Consider the following 20549-nt stretch of genomic DNA (forward strand, 5'->3'; position numbering starts at 1 on the left):
GACCAGATGCCATGATCTTCTTTTTCTGAATGTTGAGCTTTAAGCCAACTTTTTCACTCTCCTCTTTCACTTTCATCAAGAGGCTTTTGAGTTCCTCTTCACTTTCTGCCATTAACGGTGGTGTCATCTGCATATCTGAGGTTATTGATATTTCTCCTGGCAATTTTGATTCCAGCTTGTGTTTCTTCCAGTCCAGCGTTTCTCATGATGTACTCTGCATAGAAGTTAAACAAGCAGGGTGACAATATACAGCCTTGACGTACTCCTTTTCCTATTTGGAACCAGTTTGTTGTTCCATGTCCAGTTCTAACTGTTGCTTCCTGACCTGCATATAGGTTTCTCAAGAGCAGGTCAGGTGGTCTGGTATTCCCATCTCTTTCAGAATTGTCCACAGTTTATTGTGATCCACACAGTCAAAGGCTTTGGCGTAGTCAATAAAGCAGAAATAGATTCGTTTGTGGATATGTCCTCAGAGTGCACTGAGTGTGTCCACACATGCACACACAGGTAGATGTGGAGAGGCCACTGGGAAAACACAAGGAATGTAGCTACAGAGCAGAGGTCACACACGCAAAAGCTCTCATGGACCAGATGAGGAATGTGCTATGTGCAGCAGCTGGGTAAAAGCTAATAGGTTCAAGAGGAGTTAGAGCAACACACACACACACACACACACAATCAAAAAGCATTCAACTTCAAAGAAAACAAGCAGTGCTGCTCAAATGGAATGCCCACCCTGGCCCAGACCCAGGAACTGCAGCCCATTAAAAAGCAGTTGAGTGGCTGAAGAATTAAATACTTACCACTGGAGCTTCCAGGAGTAGAATACTGAGAGGTATCAAGGAATTTCCGAGGTGTAGGAAGGTTGGTAACATCAAGCAGAGGGACAGGAGAAGCGTCCTTCACCAGGGAGCTGAAGGGGAAGAACAGTAGTAGTTACTCCCTCACCACTTTCTCCAAAATCTACTTACATCCAGGACACGCCCATCCTTTATTCCTTTCTTTCTGTCATGAACCCTCTTGACACTCTGATTTCAAGTATCCCCCAAGTCTATTTCATAAAGCAGTGATTGTCACAGACAAGTGAATAAAGATGCATTTTAAGGATTCCAAATATTTACATTTTTATCTTTTTAGTTCAATACTAGGTCAAGAAAATTAGTGGATATTCTGATGATCTGCATGACCACTTTATAACCAAATTATACCATGCAACCTCAGTACCTCTTTGTTTCTGTATTAAACTTATCACCAAAGGAAGAGCAAATACCTTATTATGATAAATGAATGGAAGTTTAAATAGTCAAGACCAGTGAAACTTGTGTTTTTCAAGCTGGAATTTTTATTTTTTTAAGATACACTCGGAATTCACTACGTTTAGTTTCCTTTAAAAAAAAAAAGTTCATAAATTTCATCAAGCTGAGAATCACACCTGTGAAAGATGATTTAAGCAATCTCAAATAGGTTAATTCAGCATTTGATTGTCCATTTCACCTTTTCCAAAAAGGTCCAACAAGTCATCTTATTAACTTTAGCGTCTCCATATAAACACAATAATTTTAAGTGACACGAAGACTACAAAAAACACATTTTCAAGAGAAGTCCCATTTATAGACATCTGTTAAGTACAAGAATGTAGGCGGTGCCAAAGCAAAAGCACCGGTTGAAGAAACTGAATCATCTAATCACTCTGCATTTCCAACAGAAAAGCTTCTCTAACTCATGTTCCAAGGACAGACAGGTTAAAGCCATAGTTCTCGCCTCCTTCCAATTACAGTAACATCAGCAGTCACAGTGGCCATGGAAGCGATTCTCAAATGAACTGGGAAGGGAGAGCGGGCAGTGATGAGCAGGAACACGACTACACCTTCAAGGAAGCTTCCTCCAAGTGGAGAAAAAAAAAAATGTGTGGAAGTTGGAACATCGACGATAGTGACATCCCCACCTGCCTCCCACCACTCCTTTGAAACCAAAGGTATGTGTGTATTCTTAACCTAGGTATGTATGCATCCTTAAGCAAATTAAAATATATATATACATTCTTTCAGAAAACTTTCAGAAACTTTTATTAAAGGGAAAAATTATCCTTTAAGGTATTATTTTTATTGAATGTTAACATTGTTGACAGCAAGGAGATCCAATCAGTCCATCCTAAAGGAAATCAGCCCTGAATATTCATTGGAAGGACTGATGCTGAGGCTGATACTCCAATACTCTGGCCACTTGATGCAAAGAACTGACTCACTGGAAGACACTGATGGTGGAAATGATTGAAGGTGGGAGCAGAAGGGGACGACATAGGATGAGATGGTTGGATGATATTACCAACTCAATGGACATGAGTTTGAGTAAACTCTGGGAGTTGGCGATGGACAGGGAGGACTGGTGTGCCGCAGTCCATGGGATCACAAAGAGTTGGACACGACTGAGCGACTGAGCTGAACAATGTTGACAGCTATTGTCCTTCGCCAGAGGGTAACTGACTGTCATTAACTTCTCCCTTTTCACTTATGACTAGGAAGGGGGAATCATTACTCAAACAAGTCTCAGCATCTGCCATGTGCTTGGCACTTTGCTCAGGGCTGAGCATCCAGGAAGTATGACTAAGACATGAGCTAAACCCAACTTCATGCATTTCCAAGTGCTGGAATCACTTGCAGACTAATGTGAAACCGCAAGTGAAGAATAAGACACAAAAGTAACAGAAATAGCATTTACCAGGAATTGAACTGACAGAGTTAGCTCCAGTAACTCTTCTCCAATATAAAGCTGTAAGTTCCTATTTGCCTGCACTATCTTAAGAAAATCTAAAAGAGCCTTCCAATCCACTGATTTGCTATAATCATCTAATTATAAAACCAATTCAATCCCATATTTATCCATTCAGCTTTTGTACACTGAATACTGTTATCTTCTCATTTCTTCTCCTCAGCGACCTCTCTTTTACCTCCATCTTATTCATAACTGGAAAACAGCTCTACACACCTGCCTATGGACACACGTGCCCAAAGAGACAGGATAACCACTCATGTGGACAGTGCTGTTTCTGAGTATTTAGGAAAAAGGTAATTTCAACTTTAATAGGAATAAGACTTGATAAATTTAGTAAGTATTCTCATAACAGAAGTGGAGGAGCTATTTTTAAAGCACTGATAAATGAAGGTATAGATTAACAGGAAACTGAGGTTCACAGAACACTGCCTGCCACAGTTGTAAATGAGGCAGCGGTTAGTACACGTGTGTATGCATAGTCATATGTACATGTGAGCATAAGACACACTTCTGTAAATACAGAGGTGCACACGATTCACTTTAGATTAAAACCTACAACTACCTTCTCAGTTTTAACCTAAAAATATATTTCAGTTAAATATAGGGTGATAAACAGCTAGCCATTTTAACTTTGAAAAAACATAACCTGCTGACTATTATCAGAGCCAGAAGGGCCCTCTAACTCCATCAATAAACTCTTAGAAAGTCAATTTACTGCAAAGCTATTTTCATAGACTCATTTCTCCTTCTAAAATTTTCCCTTGGGCTTCAATTTTCTCCTTTGTGAACATTAACGCAAAGGCAAGTAACTCTGGAAATGACTTTTGGTTTTTCTCTTTTTCTTTTACGGAAGGACTTAGTCATAAAAGTTCAAAAGAAAGGGGGCACACCCACTCACTTAGTTACTACAGATAGGAAATTCACCAGAAGGTACCTGCTATGACAGAATATCTCATACCGACCTCTCAGTTTCAATTTCAGAAGCGAGAAAAGGCCTGTCCTCATTGTACATCAGAAACAAAGTTGAGAAGTATTAGTAGCCTCAAAGCATTTTCAATCCTTCAGAGGACATATTTTTGAAAACAAAAAAATAAAAACTAGATTGTTGTTAAAAGCAATAACAAATGTTGGAGAAAATGTGGGGGAAAAGGAACCCTTATATACTGTTAGTGGGAATGCAGATTGGTATAGCCACTACAGAAAACAGTAATAGAGATTCCTGGAAAAATTAAGACTAGAATTACCACGTGATCCGGACGTTCCACTTCTGAGTATTTATGTGAAGAATATGAAAACACAAATTCGAAAAGATATGTGCTCCCTATGTTCATGGCAGCACTATTTACAGTGGTCAAGACAAGGAAACCACTTAAGTGCCCATCAACATATAAATGGATAAAGAGGATATATGTATACACACACATCTTCTATTGTGTTTATGTATGTATATATATGCCTACAATGGAATACTACTCAACAATAAAAAATACATCTTCCTCATTTGCAAAAACATGGGTAGACCTTGAGGATATTAGGATAAGTGAAAAAAAGTAAAAAAGATAAGTAACTTCAGGATTTCATTCATATGTGGAATATAAAAATCAAACACAAATGATCAAACCGAAACAAAACAAGTAACATCCGCCTGCAATGCATGAGACAGCAGTTCGATCCCTGCGTCGGGAAGATCCCCTGGAGAAGGAAATGGCACCCCACTCCAGTATTCTTGCCTGGTATATCCCATGGACAGAGGAGCCTGGCAGGCTACAGTCCATGGGTTCACAAACAGTCAGACAGGACTGAGCAACTAAACCACCAACCACCACAGAGAACAGAGTAGTGTTACCAGGGAGAAGAGAGACAGGAGGAGGGCAAACAGGTCAACCGGGTTAACCGGAGGGTGATGGATGGAAACAAATTTGTTGGGACTTCCCTGGTGATCCACTGGTTAAGACCCCACGCTTCCAATGCAGGAGGCCTGGGTTCAATCCCCGGTCTGGGAACTACATCCCACATGTTGCAACTATGACTTGGCATAGCCAAATAAATAAGAATATTTTTTAAAAGGAAAACTAATTTGTTGGTGATGAGCACACTGAAGTGCATACAGAAGTCAAAATACAACGTTGCAGACAAGAAACATACAATGCATAAACCAATGTTACCTTAAGTAAAAAATATTAGATTGTTAGTTAATATGAATTGCTTCTAATTAATATGAATCATCTAAGTGGCTTTATTTTCAAAGAAATATTAATAGAAACAACTTCTCTTTTTAAATATCTATGTGGTTACAAATTTTACATCAATTCAGAATCGTTCACAACTAAGAGATGATACACATAAATCCTTCTAAAATAAGACAGCACCTCTCCTCACAAAATCAGGAACTGTATATTTTAACTGAGTGCCTTGATATTTAATAACCACACGGTGGCAGACAGGAAAATTATAAAGCGAAATTAACCACACCAAAAACAAGCCCCTACCACTATAATCCCTAGGACTTTCTCGCCATTAAACATCCATCCAACTAGGAAGGATCTACTCAAAATGTGTATCATTTCAGTATTTCAAGCCATGAAGTCTTTTTCTTTTTTTTTTTTTTTTAAGAAAAGGTTAGTAGTGCTAACAGCTTATTAAATGTTTGCACTTTAATTAGAACTTATTTCTGTTCCTCCATTTAATAATAAATATGTCCACCTATATCCAAAATTCACAGCAGCAGCGCATTTGGTTGATTTTATTGTCAAGCTAAAACTTAACAGAGGTGATCTGAACTCTAAGTTGTAAATCTAATAACTAATATATTCACCCTATAACCCAACAGCTGGTGCAGGACCTGTCAAAGAGCAGGTGCTCGTAAAAGTTGGTTAAATCAAACTCAGCTAAGAATGATCTGTCGAAGATAATGTGCCCTGAGTGAGAAAATGTAACGGAATAATGAATCAGGAATGCCTTGCATGGTAATTCTCTATAGTTCTAAGATCTGCCTGAACATACAGAAAGAATCATGAATGATTTAGAGGGTAGAGAAGTCAGAAACAGTCATGGTATCAAATGATAACCCAAGAGAGAAGACATGCAATTCAAAATAAAGTGAAGCTAACATCTAAGCAAAGAGGGAGGGAGAAAGCCCTGAAAGATAACAAAACAGACACATACAAAAAGGAAAAAAATTTTAAGACAAAATAGGTAGGGAGCAAATAATACAACAGAGTCAAGGACACCCTTTATGCACCCAGGGACAAATACGGTCACCAAAATCCACGGGTCTGAAATTTTCTCCCCAGTGAGCTAGAATGTCCAAGGAAGCAAGATCAAATCAAGTAATAAAGCCAGGATGCATGCAAGAAGTAAATGGGCTAACCGTTTTTAAAATAACTTTTTTACTCATTTCATCTTATAAAGGTATTAAGTATTCTTTTTTTTGAAAATATAAAGAAAATTTAAATAAGCTTCCCTTGTGGCTCAGAAAGTAAAGAATCTCCCTGCAATGCAGAAGACCCAGATTCAAACCCTGGTTTGGGAAGATCCCCTGAAGAAGAGAATGGCAACCCACACCAATATTCTTGCCTGGAGAATCCTATGGACAGAGCAGCCTGGTGGGCTACAGTCCATGGGGTCGCAAAGAGTCAGACTCGACTGAGCGACTAACATGTATGCCTTTCAAAACAGTTAACAGAAAGGAGTCTTTCCATCCCTACACACACACACACACAGTCATGCATACACACAAAAATGTACACATGCTTTTTCAACGGCCTCTGGATTGCCCTGTATAGAACATTAAGCCCTAGGTTCTCTGCGCCTTTGTGTGACTTCTTTCATTTTCTCCTACACTAGAAATCTGTTTCTGGGTGTTTGCTTTTGGATACCAACAACTGGAACAGTCTTTGTATTTGGAGAGACTCTCCATGATCTGGGTCAAAGCAGGAAAAAGAGGGCACTTCTTCCCGCTATACAAGTTGACATGTCTCAGGCTCCAAGAACTGGAAGCTTCCAGACAACACTTTGAATCTTGAGGAAATAAAGAAAGAGGGAAGTGACATTTAGAGATCATTCACCTTGAAAATTCAGCAACTGAGGGCATGATGTCACAACCCGACCAGACCCTTCCTGTGGCTTGCCTGTGATGTACACCCAGCTGCTTCATCTCCCGTGGTTCCTCCAGGGTTTTAGAGCCTGTCTATAGAGACTCACTTTCCTTAGATTCTGTGACCCTACTTGATAACTTTCCACTAAATTTCTTTCCTTGTTTATTACCAGGACTGACTCTGCTATTTGCAGTCAAGAATATTGGCTAAAACATCATTCTCTATAATAAAGAATATGTTTTATCTGCTTCTGTCTTCTCTGACTTTTCAATATAAAGATCTTTATATATATCTAGGTTAATAAATACAAAATTAAATGAATTAAACATATTTTCTCTATAATTATTAAAATCCTTCTCATTCATCTTAAGAATTCAGCATTCCTTTCCATCTCCAGCTTATCCATATTTCCCAGTCTCTACTAACTTAATATAGGAATATATATTCTATTTACTGTTACAGAGTATTCTTTAATCACATAGACCTTCTTTTTCAAAAAGTTTTCAGCTTATATTTCTGATCAAAATATTTCCAACTATTGCAAAAAACATTTCAGTTGTTTATATGCAAATTTACATATTTAATACTGTGAAGTCAGTCCTGGCAGCAGTTTCAAACTACCTACAACTTTATTGTTCTCAAGCTGCTAATTTTGGTTCCTATCTTACAGTTCATCTTTGAGCATTTTTCTCAAGAAAAGAATTCCAGGTTTGTATTTTGTGTTAATTTATATCTGAGAATGTTGCTGTGTTGCCTATGTACACTTGGCTGGATATAGAGATTTTTGGTCCCAATCCTTTTCCATTCCTTGTAGACTTTGCTCTCCTGTCTTCCAGTATTTTATGTTAAGCAAATCCTGGTGAGCCTCACTGGTGCTCCTTTCTGTTTATCAGGACTAGTTTCAACTACATATAAACAGAAGACCCAAACAGCCATGACCTGAGTAAATCAAAAGGATTTCCTTCTTGTCATATAAAGATACAAAAATCCCATTCAGAGGTATAATGGAGGCTCCATGTCATTAAAGAGTTTACGATCTGATTTCCATTCTCAAGGTCACCTAGTATCCAAGACAATAGCCCCAGTCCAACTCCTTGACAGGAAGTAAAGGAAGGCAGGTACAGGGTAAAAGAGTGAGCATACCAGCTTTGCTGGCACCTCTGAAGAATGTTCCTATGAGTCCTGACTCAACATCTTGCAAGTAGAAGTCTCACTATTCACCTTCAGTTACACAGAAGGATGGCAGCAGGATGGAAAATGTAGTCTTTTTGCTGGATATATGGCCACCATGAACAAAACAAGAGTTGTCATTAAAAAAGGAAGGAAAGGGGACTCCCCTGTCGGTACAGTGGATGGGTATCCACCTGCCAAAGCTGTGGTCCGATCCCTGGTCCAGGAAGATTCCACATGCCACACAGAGCAACTGAGCCCTCACGCCACAACTCCTGAAGCCTGTACATCTAGATCCTGTGCTTCTCAACAAGAGAAGCCACTGCAGAGAAGCCCACCCACCGCAACAAAAAGTAGCCCCTGCTCTCCGCAGCTAGAGAAAGCCCACGCACAGCGACAAAGACAGCACAGCCAAAAATAAATAAAAAGTAAATGAATAATTTAAAAGAAAATAAAGGTGAGAATGGGTTAGGTGGGCATATAACTATCTCTGTCAGAGAAAGGAACATAATTTTTCTCCCTGGTGCTTATTTCTTTGTTAAATTCATAAAAAGCTTTCTGATTCTAAGAGTCAGTTTTTCACTAATTTTACCTTGAATCATTTTGATTTGCAGACCAAGGTCTTTTTTTCTGTGTGAGTAGGTTTCTTTTAAGTACTGCCACTATTTCTCTCTGTATTAGTTTGCTAGGGCTGTCATCACGAAGTACCACAGGCTGGGCAGCTTCAACAACAGAAATCTGTTTTCTCACCCTTCCAGAGGTGAGGAGTCCAAGAACAAGATGTTGGCAGCGTTGGTGTCTCCTGAGGCCTCTCTCCTAGGTTTGCAGATGGCTGTCTTATCACTGAGTCTTCACATGGTCTTCCCTCTTCAGAAGTGTGTGTCCAAATTTCCTCTACTTATAAGGACACCAGTCATGTTGAATTAGGACCCATGCTAATAACCTCATTTTAACTTAAATGACCTCTTGAAAGACCATAGCTCCAAATTTAGTCACAGGTTCTGGGAGTTAGGATCTCAACACATGAATTTTAAGGGGACACAATTCAACTTATAACATTATCATGTTAGTGTCATTCTATACAGCGCTTAAAATCATTTCATTGATCACTATTCTCCATCTTTCACATCTATTACCTTTCTTTCATCATTTTATCTTTTCCTTCTTCATAAGTTTCCCCTCCATATCACTGATTCAACTCTTTCAGTGTTTTAAAAAAGAATTTAATATTTTGACTATCAATATTTTGATATTGATATTTTGACTATCAATATTTTGACTTTCCTTACATTTTGTTCCTGCTTAGTTCTTTTTGCATCTCTCTCAATCCCATTCATAGGACTCCCCACTATCATTTCATAGAAGCTACACGCTTGCTGCATACAGCCACAGAATCTCAGTCATGTTCAATAATAAGCACATTTGGGTGACTGGCTGACTCAGGCTAGCCAGCTCAGCTGAACTTGGCTCGATTCCACATGACTCCTCCTCCTCCGGGGACCAACATCACCATGGCAGTGACAGAGGCATGACAGGGCATGCACCCTGGCACATTTCAGGCCCCTCGTGTTACATGCTAACAATCAGCAAAAGCAGGAGCCCAAGAATCAGAGACAAGGAAATACACTTATCCCACTCAAGTGGAGGGGGAAGGCTGATAATTCTGAGCAATTACGTAATCTACATCATCTTGCATCTTTTGAGAAACCTTGAGCCTAAGTCTCCTAAACATTTCCTATTTAGCTTTATAAATCCTTTCCTTCAAATAAATGCTCTTCTTTGAGAACTCAATGTAATGCTTTTTCCCTTATGCTTACATGGGAAGGGGTTTTTATTTTTAATCCTTGCACAGGAACAAATCTATTTAGATCCACTATTTACCACCAGACACTCTGGGAGGAATTTCCTTAGCACTGCTCCCACCCACCACTTGACTCTCCAACAAGGCTATATTCAGATCCAGTGCTTAGGTTAAGTCTAAGGTACATGCCCATAGCTTAGTTTGTGTGCCTAAGGTTTTCCAGTGCCCGTCTGCAGAAAAGAGATGGAAACTCCTCTTTCTCTGTTACGGGCTCTGATTGAACTGAAGCATCACACACAAAGTTGGCGATTAGGGTTTGAACAGGATAGGATTTTACAGACTTCGTTCCCAGCATGCACTGCTTCCAGCATTCCTCTCATCTACAGCCCGATGAAAAAGTGTCAGTAGTACAGAGCTCAACTCAACTGCCCCCTGAAGAATCTCACTTCTTCAGTTAGTTTAAGGCTATTTTAAACGATGTTGGGAGGACACACGCCATGCACAGCTATCCGACACACGTTAGTAACACCGATGTCCTACCATCTTACCATCTGGTCTTATTCCCTACCAGGTCTCCCCTAATTTAATAAATGTTCTGAGTCCACCCAGGCCCTTCATCACAGGACTGAGCTACACCCAGACCAAGGATAAAACAAGTGTTCTAACTCAACCTCGCCTGAACTTAACCCGGAAAAAGAATTATACACAGCTCTAAGTAACAATCTCCTAACTTCAGTTCATGTGCCTACATTTCTTAATTAGGAGGACTGCACTATCATTTTAAGGGTTTTTCTCTTCCTTCTGAGATACACCAGAGTCTCTCTGATCGAGTACATTAAAAGCCCACAGTGAGTGTTTCCTACGTATCTTTACATAAAAGGACCACAAGAAATGTGAAGTGAGGGATGAACAAACACTCAGTGTCAGCCTTTCAGGACGGGGCGCGTTGGTTATCACAAACCCGTCTTACATTTTCAGAGACAGTATGTTAAAAAGACAAGTAAAAAAAGCTACAACCATGTTCGGGAAAGCAAATAATATCCCTTAAAGCTTTACACGGCCACAAGACGCTGTGGCAAAGAGCCTTTTTGACTAACCTCATCCTCCCTTTTTCCTTGTTCTGCTGCACAACTCGGCTAGTGGATTTGATGTACAGGTGCCGATGCAGCTCGTCTATGAGAACCAAGTGGAGGTTCATCTTCTTGCTGTGCAGCTCCAGCCTAAGGTCACTCAGTCCTTCCACCTGGAGCAGTGGGCCCTCCAAAGACTCGACTGCGGACACCTGGAGAGGCGGAAGAAAACGATTCAGACAACAAAATAGCTCCACAATATTATAAATATGAAAGGCTGTTGGCTTAGCTGGTAAAGAATCCACCTGCCATGCGGGAGACCTGGGTTCAATCCCTGGGTAGGGAAGATCCCCTGGAGAAGGGAAAGGCTACCCGCTCCAGTATTCTGGCCTGGAGAATTCCATGGACTGTATAGTCCACGGGGTTGCAAAGAGTCAGACACGACTGAGCGACTTTCACTCTCATTTTTTCAAAGATACTGTCAAAAGAGTTTGTGAGAACCTCATCAGTACACAGGAGACTTTGAGTAAAATGTGGGTAAGCCTGGTTCTGCTCTTGAAGGGTTTAGCAGATATTGCTGAAGAAAACAATCATGATAAACACGAAGGCACCTCAAGCACCTCAACACTGTATGTGCTATTTATTCCCACACACACCGCCTATCAATGGACACAAATAAACTGACTTCCCAATAATTATTTTTATATCCTTACAAGAAGTCCATGTACTAATAATTTAGACCAACTTTTAGTCAAACTTACCTTTTAAGATTAAGACTCAGTAAAAGCACACTATATCAATTTCTTTAAATAATTCTTAGGGCCATTATGAGTCAGAGCTTGGTTAGCCTAAGTCTACACACATACTTACACATGCTCAAGTCTCTCTGGCTCTTTCTCATACTCACATACACACAGAGGGAAAGGCAGTTTTACATGAAAGCTAGTAGCAAACAATAGCAGTTCTCACCTCTCCTTGGACTGACTCAGTTTGACAGAAGAAATGGGATTTGAAAGATGAACAGAATAAATTATGAAGAGGGAGATTCTCTTGGTGTAAAGTGCAATTTGGAAGATTTTAAGACAAAAAGCACTGGGTGTATAAAAATGGTGTAGCAATACCTACAACAAATGGAGAAGATGAGGGACTCAGGGAATTTGGAAAACAAAGTGCTAAGTGCAAAGGAGGAAAAAAAACACAGTATGTATTATATAATCTCATTTATCCATATATATAAAATTTTATTTGTCTTTTTATATGTATAGGAAAAGAGAAACACCAAGACTAACAATAATAATGATAGTAGTAGTAATAATAAAAATAAAGAGATGACTACAAATGAAAACAGAGAAAAGAGCACTACCAAGCTCCCTCAAGGAATTAATGTTCACTGACTATTCCCTGATTTGGTTATACATCTAAATAGTCCTCATTTGTACGGATAAAGGCAATAACCAGTACCACTATGCATGTGCGTGCTCAGTCGCACAGTCATGTCCAACTCTTTGCAATCCCAAGGACTGTAGTCTGCCAGGCTCCTCTGTCCATGGGATCTCCCAGGCAAGAATACTGGCGCAGGTTGGTTTTTCCTTCTCCAGAGGATCTTCCCACCCCAGGGATCGAACCCACGTCTCCTGCATCTCCTGCACTGGCAAGTGATTCTTTTGCCACTGAGCACCTGGGACACCCAACCAAGGGCACTACTTCAGGGTAACTGTAATTATGGATATAAACATGCACCTTAAAAATAATGCATTTATACAAAAGCAATCAAGAGACAGTAGAAGTTATAAAACATCAGTGATCAAAAATGTTGATCACAGATCTATCCTAACATACACAGCAATTTAGAGGAGTAGGGAGAGCGAATATAGAAAACTCTGTGGCTGCCAAATACAAACCAGCCTAAGATAGGGAAGAAAAGGCAATGGCCTAGCCATAAATACATCACTTGTTTTGTGATGTGCTATAATCAAATGTCACTAGCAAATAAGTTTCCTTAAGTTAACCAAGACAGAATCGGGGAATGAAAGAGTGACAAGCCCTGGGCCAGCTCTGCCCTCTGAAGCCTGCCAGTTCCTGTTCACACTGACTTGCAACAGCCCCTGCTATGGAGACCCTGTGCCTGGTGCAAGCTGCGGGCAATTCCAGATGGAAAGACTGCCTGCCTCACGAAATGACCAAAGTGTCCCCAAGGAGGAAAAACAACAACAAATTCATTTATACTTATGCTCCAAAATGGATTTTTAACTCAGGTCTCTAGCAGAGAAAAGAGGATGCATTAACCTTTAGTGACATCAAGATCCAGAAAATGAAAAATAATTTGGTAAACCACTGGCCCATCATGTAGCCTTATCCCTCAAGGTAATTAAATCCAGCTGAGATATTTAAGCTTAAAAACCACCCACTGCACAGCCACACTCAATTTGCTTGTAAGAATCTGCATGAAGATTTTTTTTAACCCAAACAGCTCATGTTCCAAGTATAAAACTATACGACAATGTTAACTTTCAAAGCTGCTTAATTTTTCTTAAATATAGCTAAAGCACTTAGCACAGTGCCTGGCCTATACTGAGTGCTCACTCAAATTATTTTTAATAGAACCTATTTACCACATGGACAAAGCAACCTCAGAGGGTGTTTCCAACATGTTTTAATGCAGTCTTTGCAGTAAAGTGCTGTTTCCATCATGGAACTATTATTAACCATACAGACTACAAATTTTCTGAATATGTTTTCTTGACCCAAAATACAAGTACAATTAACATAGAATCAAAAATAGTCTCAGAACTTCAAAGATTTGAAAACCTTACCATGAATAACCTCTATTTATGTACGAAGACACAGTGCTTTATTTCCTGGCCTTCACAAATGAAAAGTCTATTTATAAAGCTATAATTATGGAAGCTAAGCAAAGCCAGTGTCTTCCCCGACTCTAACCTTCCTAGGTACTCAAAACAATTTGAACAAAATAGTTGTAAACGCATATATTTGATCTCTAGAACATCAGTTTAGAAACCTGACATTTATCTTCTGTGGTTTTAAGTAACTTGTACCATAAAGCTTATGCATAAGCAAAACTTTGTAGGCAGCAGTGAATCCAACCACCACTTTTAATGCTGTTATACTGAGGGGTCGGATTTTTAGGTATTTCCTAACATTCAGCCTTTACTAGAAGAGAAATCCTTAAATATCCATCTATAGGGCTTTCTCAAAATGGCTCCGTGGTAAAGAATCCATCTGCCAATGCAGAAGCTGCAGGTTTGATCCCTGAGTCAGGAAGATCCCCTGGAGGAAGAAATGGCAACCCACTCCAGTATTTTTGCCTGGGAAATAGCATGGGCAGAGAAGCCTGACAGGCTACCGCCTATGGGGGTCACAAAGAGTTGGACATGACTGAGCAACACACACAGTTAGAAATGTGTGTAACTACTGATGAAAAAATATCACTAAAGGATTTTTTTTCATGTATGGGAAGTGGTCATTTTATAAATTATTCCACATTCTCTAAATTTAGTGATCACAGAGCACTTTTTAAACAACAGGTTGATGAAACCTCAACAGAAATTCAGGAGATGCAGATGAATTCCAGTGGACAGCAACAGGTTCACTCTTTGAGAAATAATCAAAATTCGATTCAAAAGTGTGACATACAACACTGAATAATGTCACAAATATATATTAAAATTATAGGACAAGACACAGCAGGTGAAAAGTAAAACAGACAACATACAGTCGAATAGTTCACTGGAAAATGCTGTCTATTTATCTCACAGATATCATACCATGAATTTATGTACCAAATGATCTCCACCATGACCTCTCAGGTACACCACACCACGTCTTAGAAGACAGATTACTAAATAATGAACCAACCAGATGTTATTTGGAAGCTTTCTTACACATAGTTTCAGAAATAAATCAGTATGGGGAAGGCATAGGAAAGAGATAGATATCAACAGGGAATTTTTTTCAGAGAACACCTATAATAATAAAATAAGAACAGTAATGTTCTAACTCACCAGAGTGAGAAACTACTCATACAGATAAATCTATTTTGGAGTTGAAAAGAAATATTTCTTTTAGGACTATGAACGTAAGCAAACATCAACAAAATGTTTTAACACATGATATAGAACAGGGCAGTATGTTTCACTATTAAGAACTTGTCCATTTAGACCAATGAGGACCTACCGTACAGCACATGAACTCTGCTCCATGTTATGTGGCAACCTGGATAGGAGAGGGGTCTGGGGGAGAACGGATACATGTTTAAACACGGCTGGGCCCGTTCGCTACTCACCTGAAACTACCATAACACTGTTGATCGGCTATACCCCAATACAAAATTAACAGCTGAAGGGAAAAAAAATCCACTTAGGAAAATAAGTTCTGAAAAATATTTCCATAACTCAAGAAATAGGTCAAAGGTACAGTTAAACTTGGAGAAGGAAACGGCAACCCACTCCAGTATTCTTGCCTGGAGAATCCCATGGACAGAGGAGCCTGGCAGTTTGCAGTCCATGGGGTCACAAAGAGTCAGATGCGACTGAGTGACTAACACAACAGAAAAACTGTACACAATCAAGAACTGTCTGGTGTTTTCCAAAAAAAAATTTGCTTGAGTTGAGAGATGAATCTACAACAAAGGAAATCTTCATACTGAGAACTACAGTGCTCTTAAATGTTCTTTCCCAGATAACTATTTCACAATTGCATTTTAGTTTAAATTAGAAATAATTATTTCATGGTTAAGTGTTTTCTACCAGCCTGACTCAAGCTGATTAGGTAAAAAGATGTAGCTTTGTGCTTAACATGAACCAATGGACATGTCTTTGAGAAACACCAGAGTTGGCCATTCTCAAACATCTGCTTCACTGAAAAAAAAGGCTGAGAAAGAAACCACTGATATTTATTTTTCTGGTTGGGAGAAGTGAGATACACAAAAATGAATGACAATAGCAACTTTCTAAACAGAACTAAGGTTCAAGCCAAACAACAAAAGCAAACAAACCAACAACAACAAAAAGAAAAGCCTTTTAAATATAAGCCAAAGAATCCAACCTGATAACTAAACCATCTGCTAGCTAATAAAAATGCTTATTTTGACAACAGTGTTACCTAAAAGAGACAAATGTGTTGCCACTGTTGAGTCCAAAAGAAGTATTTCCTTCAGGACTCTGACAATTACATGGTTCCAAAATGTTCTATCACTTTCCAATAGGTCAGTAAGTCTTCCTTATGGAAGCATTTTTCTAGTTAAACAATATAACCATTCTGAAAATGTTACTGTGGCCCAACTTACAGATGTAATAGTAAGATATAAAATTAGACTATTCCAGAGAATTGATTTTGTCCCTGCCCACAAGTATTTAAGATACAAGTCTAAACAGTCTCAACTAAATAACACCAAAAATCTCTGGCTATGAACAAAAGAAACATGCCTTGGGACCCAAGATTTACTCAGTACCCAGGTCACCAGTCTGCACCACTGGGCCGCTGAACTGTGGGAAGGCAAACTGGTGTCTTCAAGCCCTGTTCCTCAAGAGTCCTCCACCCCGAATTCCCCATGGGCTCATGGGATCCCAGATGGACCCAAGAAGTCTTAGTCTGAATGAAATATGCTTCACACCCACCTCAACACAAGCAGAGATGTTTTTTACCATTCATTTACCAAACATTCCCATTTAGCTATACCATATTTCCCAAAGTAGAGATTTTATCAGACAGAAACTGGTAAAAGAAACCAAGCACACATTAAATAAATAAATAAGAGTCACCAGGACTTCATGTCTTAGTTTGAAATTTGAACCATATGGAACTACTGTTTGTACCAGTCAAAAATGATCAAATATTGGCTGTTTCATATGGTTCAATCTAATAGATTTAAGGAGCCAGTCTGAAAGCCTTGATGCACCCAGGAAAGCACTGAACTGTTTGTAGAATGTTGCAGTCCTTATAGTCCTAATAGATATTTAGCCGCACAGAGGAACTAGGGACAATTTTACTTGCAGAATATAGTATCGTATTATACCTATAGGACAGAAAACAGAGAAGTATGTGATCCCAAAGGATTCTGTTCACAAAAATCTTACCTGTTAAATATAAACGATAATAGAATTTACACTTTTTAGGTATAAACGTCATCTGCTCATTTGTGTTTAAAGCACAACACCAACCACCACACAGGGCCTAAGAAGAGGACGGCTTAGACTTGCTTCCCAGGTGGCACTAGTGGTAAAGAGTCCGCTTGCCAATGCAGATGTAAGAAATGCATATTTGATCCCTGAGTCTGGAAGATCCCCTGGAGAAGGAAATGGCAACCCTCTCAGAATTCTTGCCTGGAGAATCCCATGGACAGAGGGGCCTGGTGGGCTGCAGTCCAGGGGTCGCAAAGTGTCGGTCATGACTGAAGCAACTGAGCACTTAGCACGCTCTGAACACAAAAGTATAGGACATACAAGGGAGAATAAAGGGCTCAGGCTACTGTGGCGGTTTCAGGGGGTCTTAGGAATTCAGCGGAAAACCAGAATCCCTGATCCCAGCTTCACTGGAGACTCTTGAGAGGGGTTCAGCTCCCCAGGGTTCAGTCGGGCCTCTGACTGAAGGCCTTAGGGCTAATTGGCAGTTTGGTACTTAAGACGGACTTCCCAAGAAAGCTGCAAAGGGCAAGGCCGAGTGCCTGGAGCAAGAACACATGTTTTCTCCCCACTAACTCCCCTGCTTATAGCCAATCAACAACGATCAAATCAGGCCACAGAAAAAGCCCATTCTTAAAGTCAGTCCGCTAACATATTAATACTATTGATCAGCCCCATTCAAGTGCCCCTTCTTTTCCCTCAGGAAACCGGATACATATAACGCAGACTCAGCAGGCTCTCACCACTACAAACAGGGTGCTGGCTACTTCCGCTCTCCCTTCATTACTGCCAGGGCTATTGCATGTTTTTATTTAATAAACTTTCATCAGTTCAAATGAAGGGCTGTTATTAGCTGAGCTAACAGCCAAATGATAATGCTCCAGAGAAATATCAGTGCTTGTCAGCGCATTAACAAAGAGAGGACAGGGGCTGAGGTCAAGCATGTGTCAATGTAAATGAGGCCATATTAGGTACTAAAGGCTTAATGCAATAGACTGCTGGGGAGATAATGGAATTTACAGGATAAAGCAAATGAGATGAAGTTATTGATAAGTGAAGAAGGGAGGACGACCTATAAAATCAAAGGCCTTTTTCTTGTGAATTTCTCCTGTAAAGAATCTTCAAATAGACCTTAGAAAACAAAATTCAAAAGAGATCAAATGTACCTTCCAGCTTCATGAAAGATCTCATCCTGTCTGCTGTTTATCAGTCACTAAGTTGTCCAATTCTTTGTGAACCCATAGACTAGCATGCCAAGCTTCCCTATCCTTCACTATTTCCCAGAGTTTGCTCAAATTCATGTCCACTAAGCCAGTGATGCTGTCTAACCATCTCATCCTCTACCACCCTCTTCTCCTTTGGCCTTCAATCTTTCCCAGCATGAGGGTCTTTTCCAGTGAGTCGGCTCTTCACATCAGGTGGCCAAAGTGCTGGAGCTTCAACATCAGTCCTTCCAGTGAATATTCAGGGTTGATTTCCTTTAGGATGGACTGGTTTGATCTCTTTGCAGTCCAAGGGACTGTCAACAGTCTTCTCAAGCACAACTCAAAAGCATTAATTCTTTGGCGCTCAGCATTCTTTATGGTCCAACTCTCACATCCATACGTGACTACTGGAAAACCATAGCTTTGACTGGACAGTCCTTTGACAGGAAAGTGATGACTCTGCTTTTTAATATGCTCTCTATGTTTGTCATAGCTTTCCTTCCAAAGACCAAGCATCTTTTAATTTCATGGCTGCAGTCACCAGCAGGAGTGATTCTGGAGCCCAAGAAAATAAAATCTGTCATTGTTTCCACTTTTTCCCTTTCTATTTGCCCAGAAGGCATGGGGCCGGATGTCATGATCTTAGTCATCCTATGACTGCCATGAAACACTGGCTTGTTCTAAGAGCATACAGAGGCACTTCCCCTAGTGGTTCAGTGGCTAAAACTTTGCACTCCCAATGCAGAGGGCCCAGGTTTGATCCCTAGTCAGGGAGGGAACTAGACCCCACAGGCCACAACTAAGAGTTTGCAGGCCACGACTAAGGATCCTGCATGTGGCAACTAAGACTGCACAGCTAAATAATAAATAAATAAATAGAAGGATGCGCTGTGCTTAATTGCTCAGTCATGTCTGACTCTGCGACCCTAGGCTCCTTTGTCCATGGGGATTCTCCAAGCAAGAATACTGGAGTGGGTTGCCATGCCCTCCTCCAGGGAATCTTCCCTACCAAGGGACTGAACTCAGGTCTCCCGCAGTGCAGGGGAATTCTTTACTGTCAGCCACCAGGGAAGCCAAATAAAAGCACACCAGTCTTTAAAAGTATTTTTAACCTTTCCTGAAGGTCCTCCCTTATTTTTGCTTTTTCTTAAACATTAGAGCATTCTACCACATCTAATTCTTATATTTTATTAAAGCCAATCTTTTTTTTTTCCTCTTGTAAAGACTGGGAACCAGGTCTTCTAAGATATCCATCCCATTAGCACAGAATGACAGCATCTGAAAAATGAAAGGTTAAGAATTTTCTCGGAGAAGGCAATGGCACCCCACTCCAGTACTCCTGCCTGGAAAATCCCATGGATGGAGGAGACTGGTAGGCTGCAGTCCATGGGGTTGCTAAGAGTTGGGCATGACTGAGCGACTTCACTTTCACTTTTCACTTTCATGCACTGGAGGAGGAAATGGCAACCCACTCCAGTGTTCTTGCCTGGAGAATCCCAGGGACAGTGGGGCCTGGTGGGCTGCCGTCTATGGGGTCGCACAGAGTTGGACACGATTGAAGCGACTTAGCAGTAGCAGCAAGAATTTTCTATTTTAAGAGGCCTTTAAAAATTGTTAAGATTGAGGCCCCACTCCAATTTTACAGATTAAAAAAAAGAAAGGTGGGGCCCAAATATCTATTCTTTATCTTTATTCTTCTTTAAAATTACAAAAGTAATAGATGCACAATCAAAAAAACCTGAAAAACAGAAAAACCAAACAGGAAAGATCCATATCCAATCAGATAAAGTTATAAATTTTAACCTGACACCAATTATTTTTCCGCACAAAGTTCTTACAAAAAAACAGTTACTTTCCAATATGTTTTTTCCCCACTTGGCAATATACTGGGAATATCCACCCATCACCAAACATGATTTTTAGTGTTTTCATACTAGTCCATAATATGAATATTCCATAAATGACTTAAACCAACTCCCTCTTAAGTAATTGCTAATTATTTTTACTTCCATAAATCTTATTGTGATAATTATCCTTGTATATATATATTTTGGAACACCTCACAATTAAAATTCTGAATTCTTTACTTAACATTCAAGAAGTAGAATTTCAAGTCCAAAGTTATTTCAGGCTTCTGATGCATAATGCCATATTTAGAGCCTTATTTTTTTCTAAATGGACTTTTAAGAGCTCTGTCAACAATCACTTTCCTAATGAAATTAAACTATACCTAAGATCTTTTAAGATAAGGATTGTAATTGTTTATGGAAAAGCCCCCCCCCCCCCAAAAAAAA

At 39.8% G+C, this 20549-nt stretch overlaps 1 protein-coding gene across 1 annotated transcript in view; it reads right to left on the reverse strand.

The window, feature by feature from the left end:
- Positions 1-20549, reverse strand: part of LOC104982306 (exocyst complex component 4-like) — a 245211-nt gene that overhangs the window by 178186 nt on the left and 46476 nt on the right. The window contains exons 4-5 of the mRNA XM_010831657.1: positions 10938-11122; positions 804-913 (exon numbers count right to left, since the gene is read on the reverse strand). Coding sequence (XP_010829959.1) covers positions 804-913; positions 10938-11122 — 295 coding nt within the window. The remainder of the gene's footprint in view (positions 1-803; positions 914-10937; positions 11123-20549) is intronic.

Source organism: Bison bison, unplaced genomic scaffold (assembly GCF_000754665.1).
Source record: "Bison bison bison isolate TAMUID 2011002044 unplaced genomic scaffold, Bison_UMD1.0 scf7180017864530, whole genome shotgun sequence".
NCBI classification, from domain to species: Eukaryota; Metazoa; Chordata; class Mammalia; order Artiodactyla; family Bovidae; genus Bison; species Bison bison.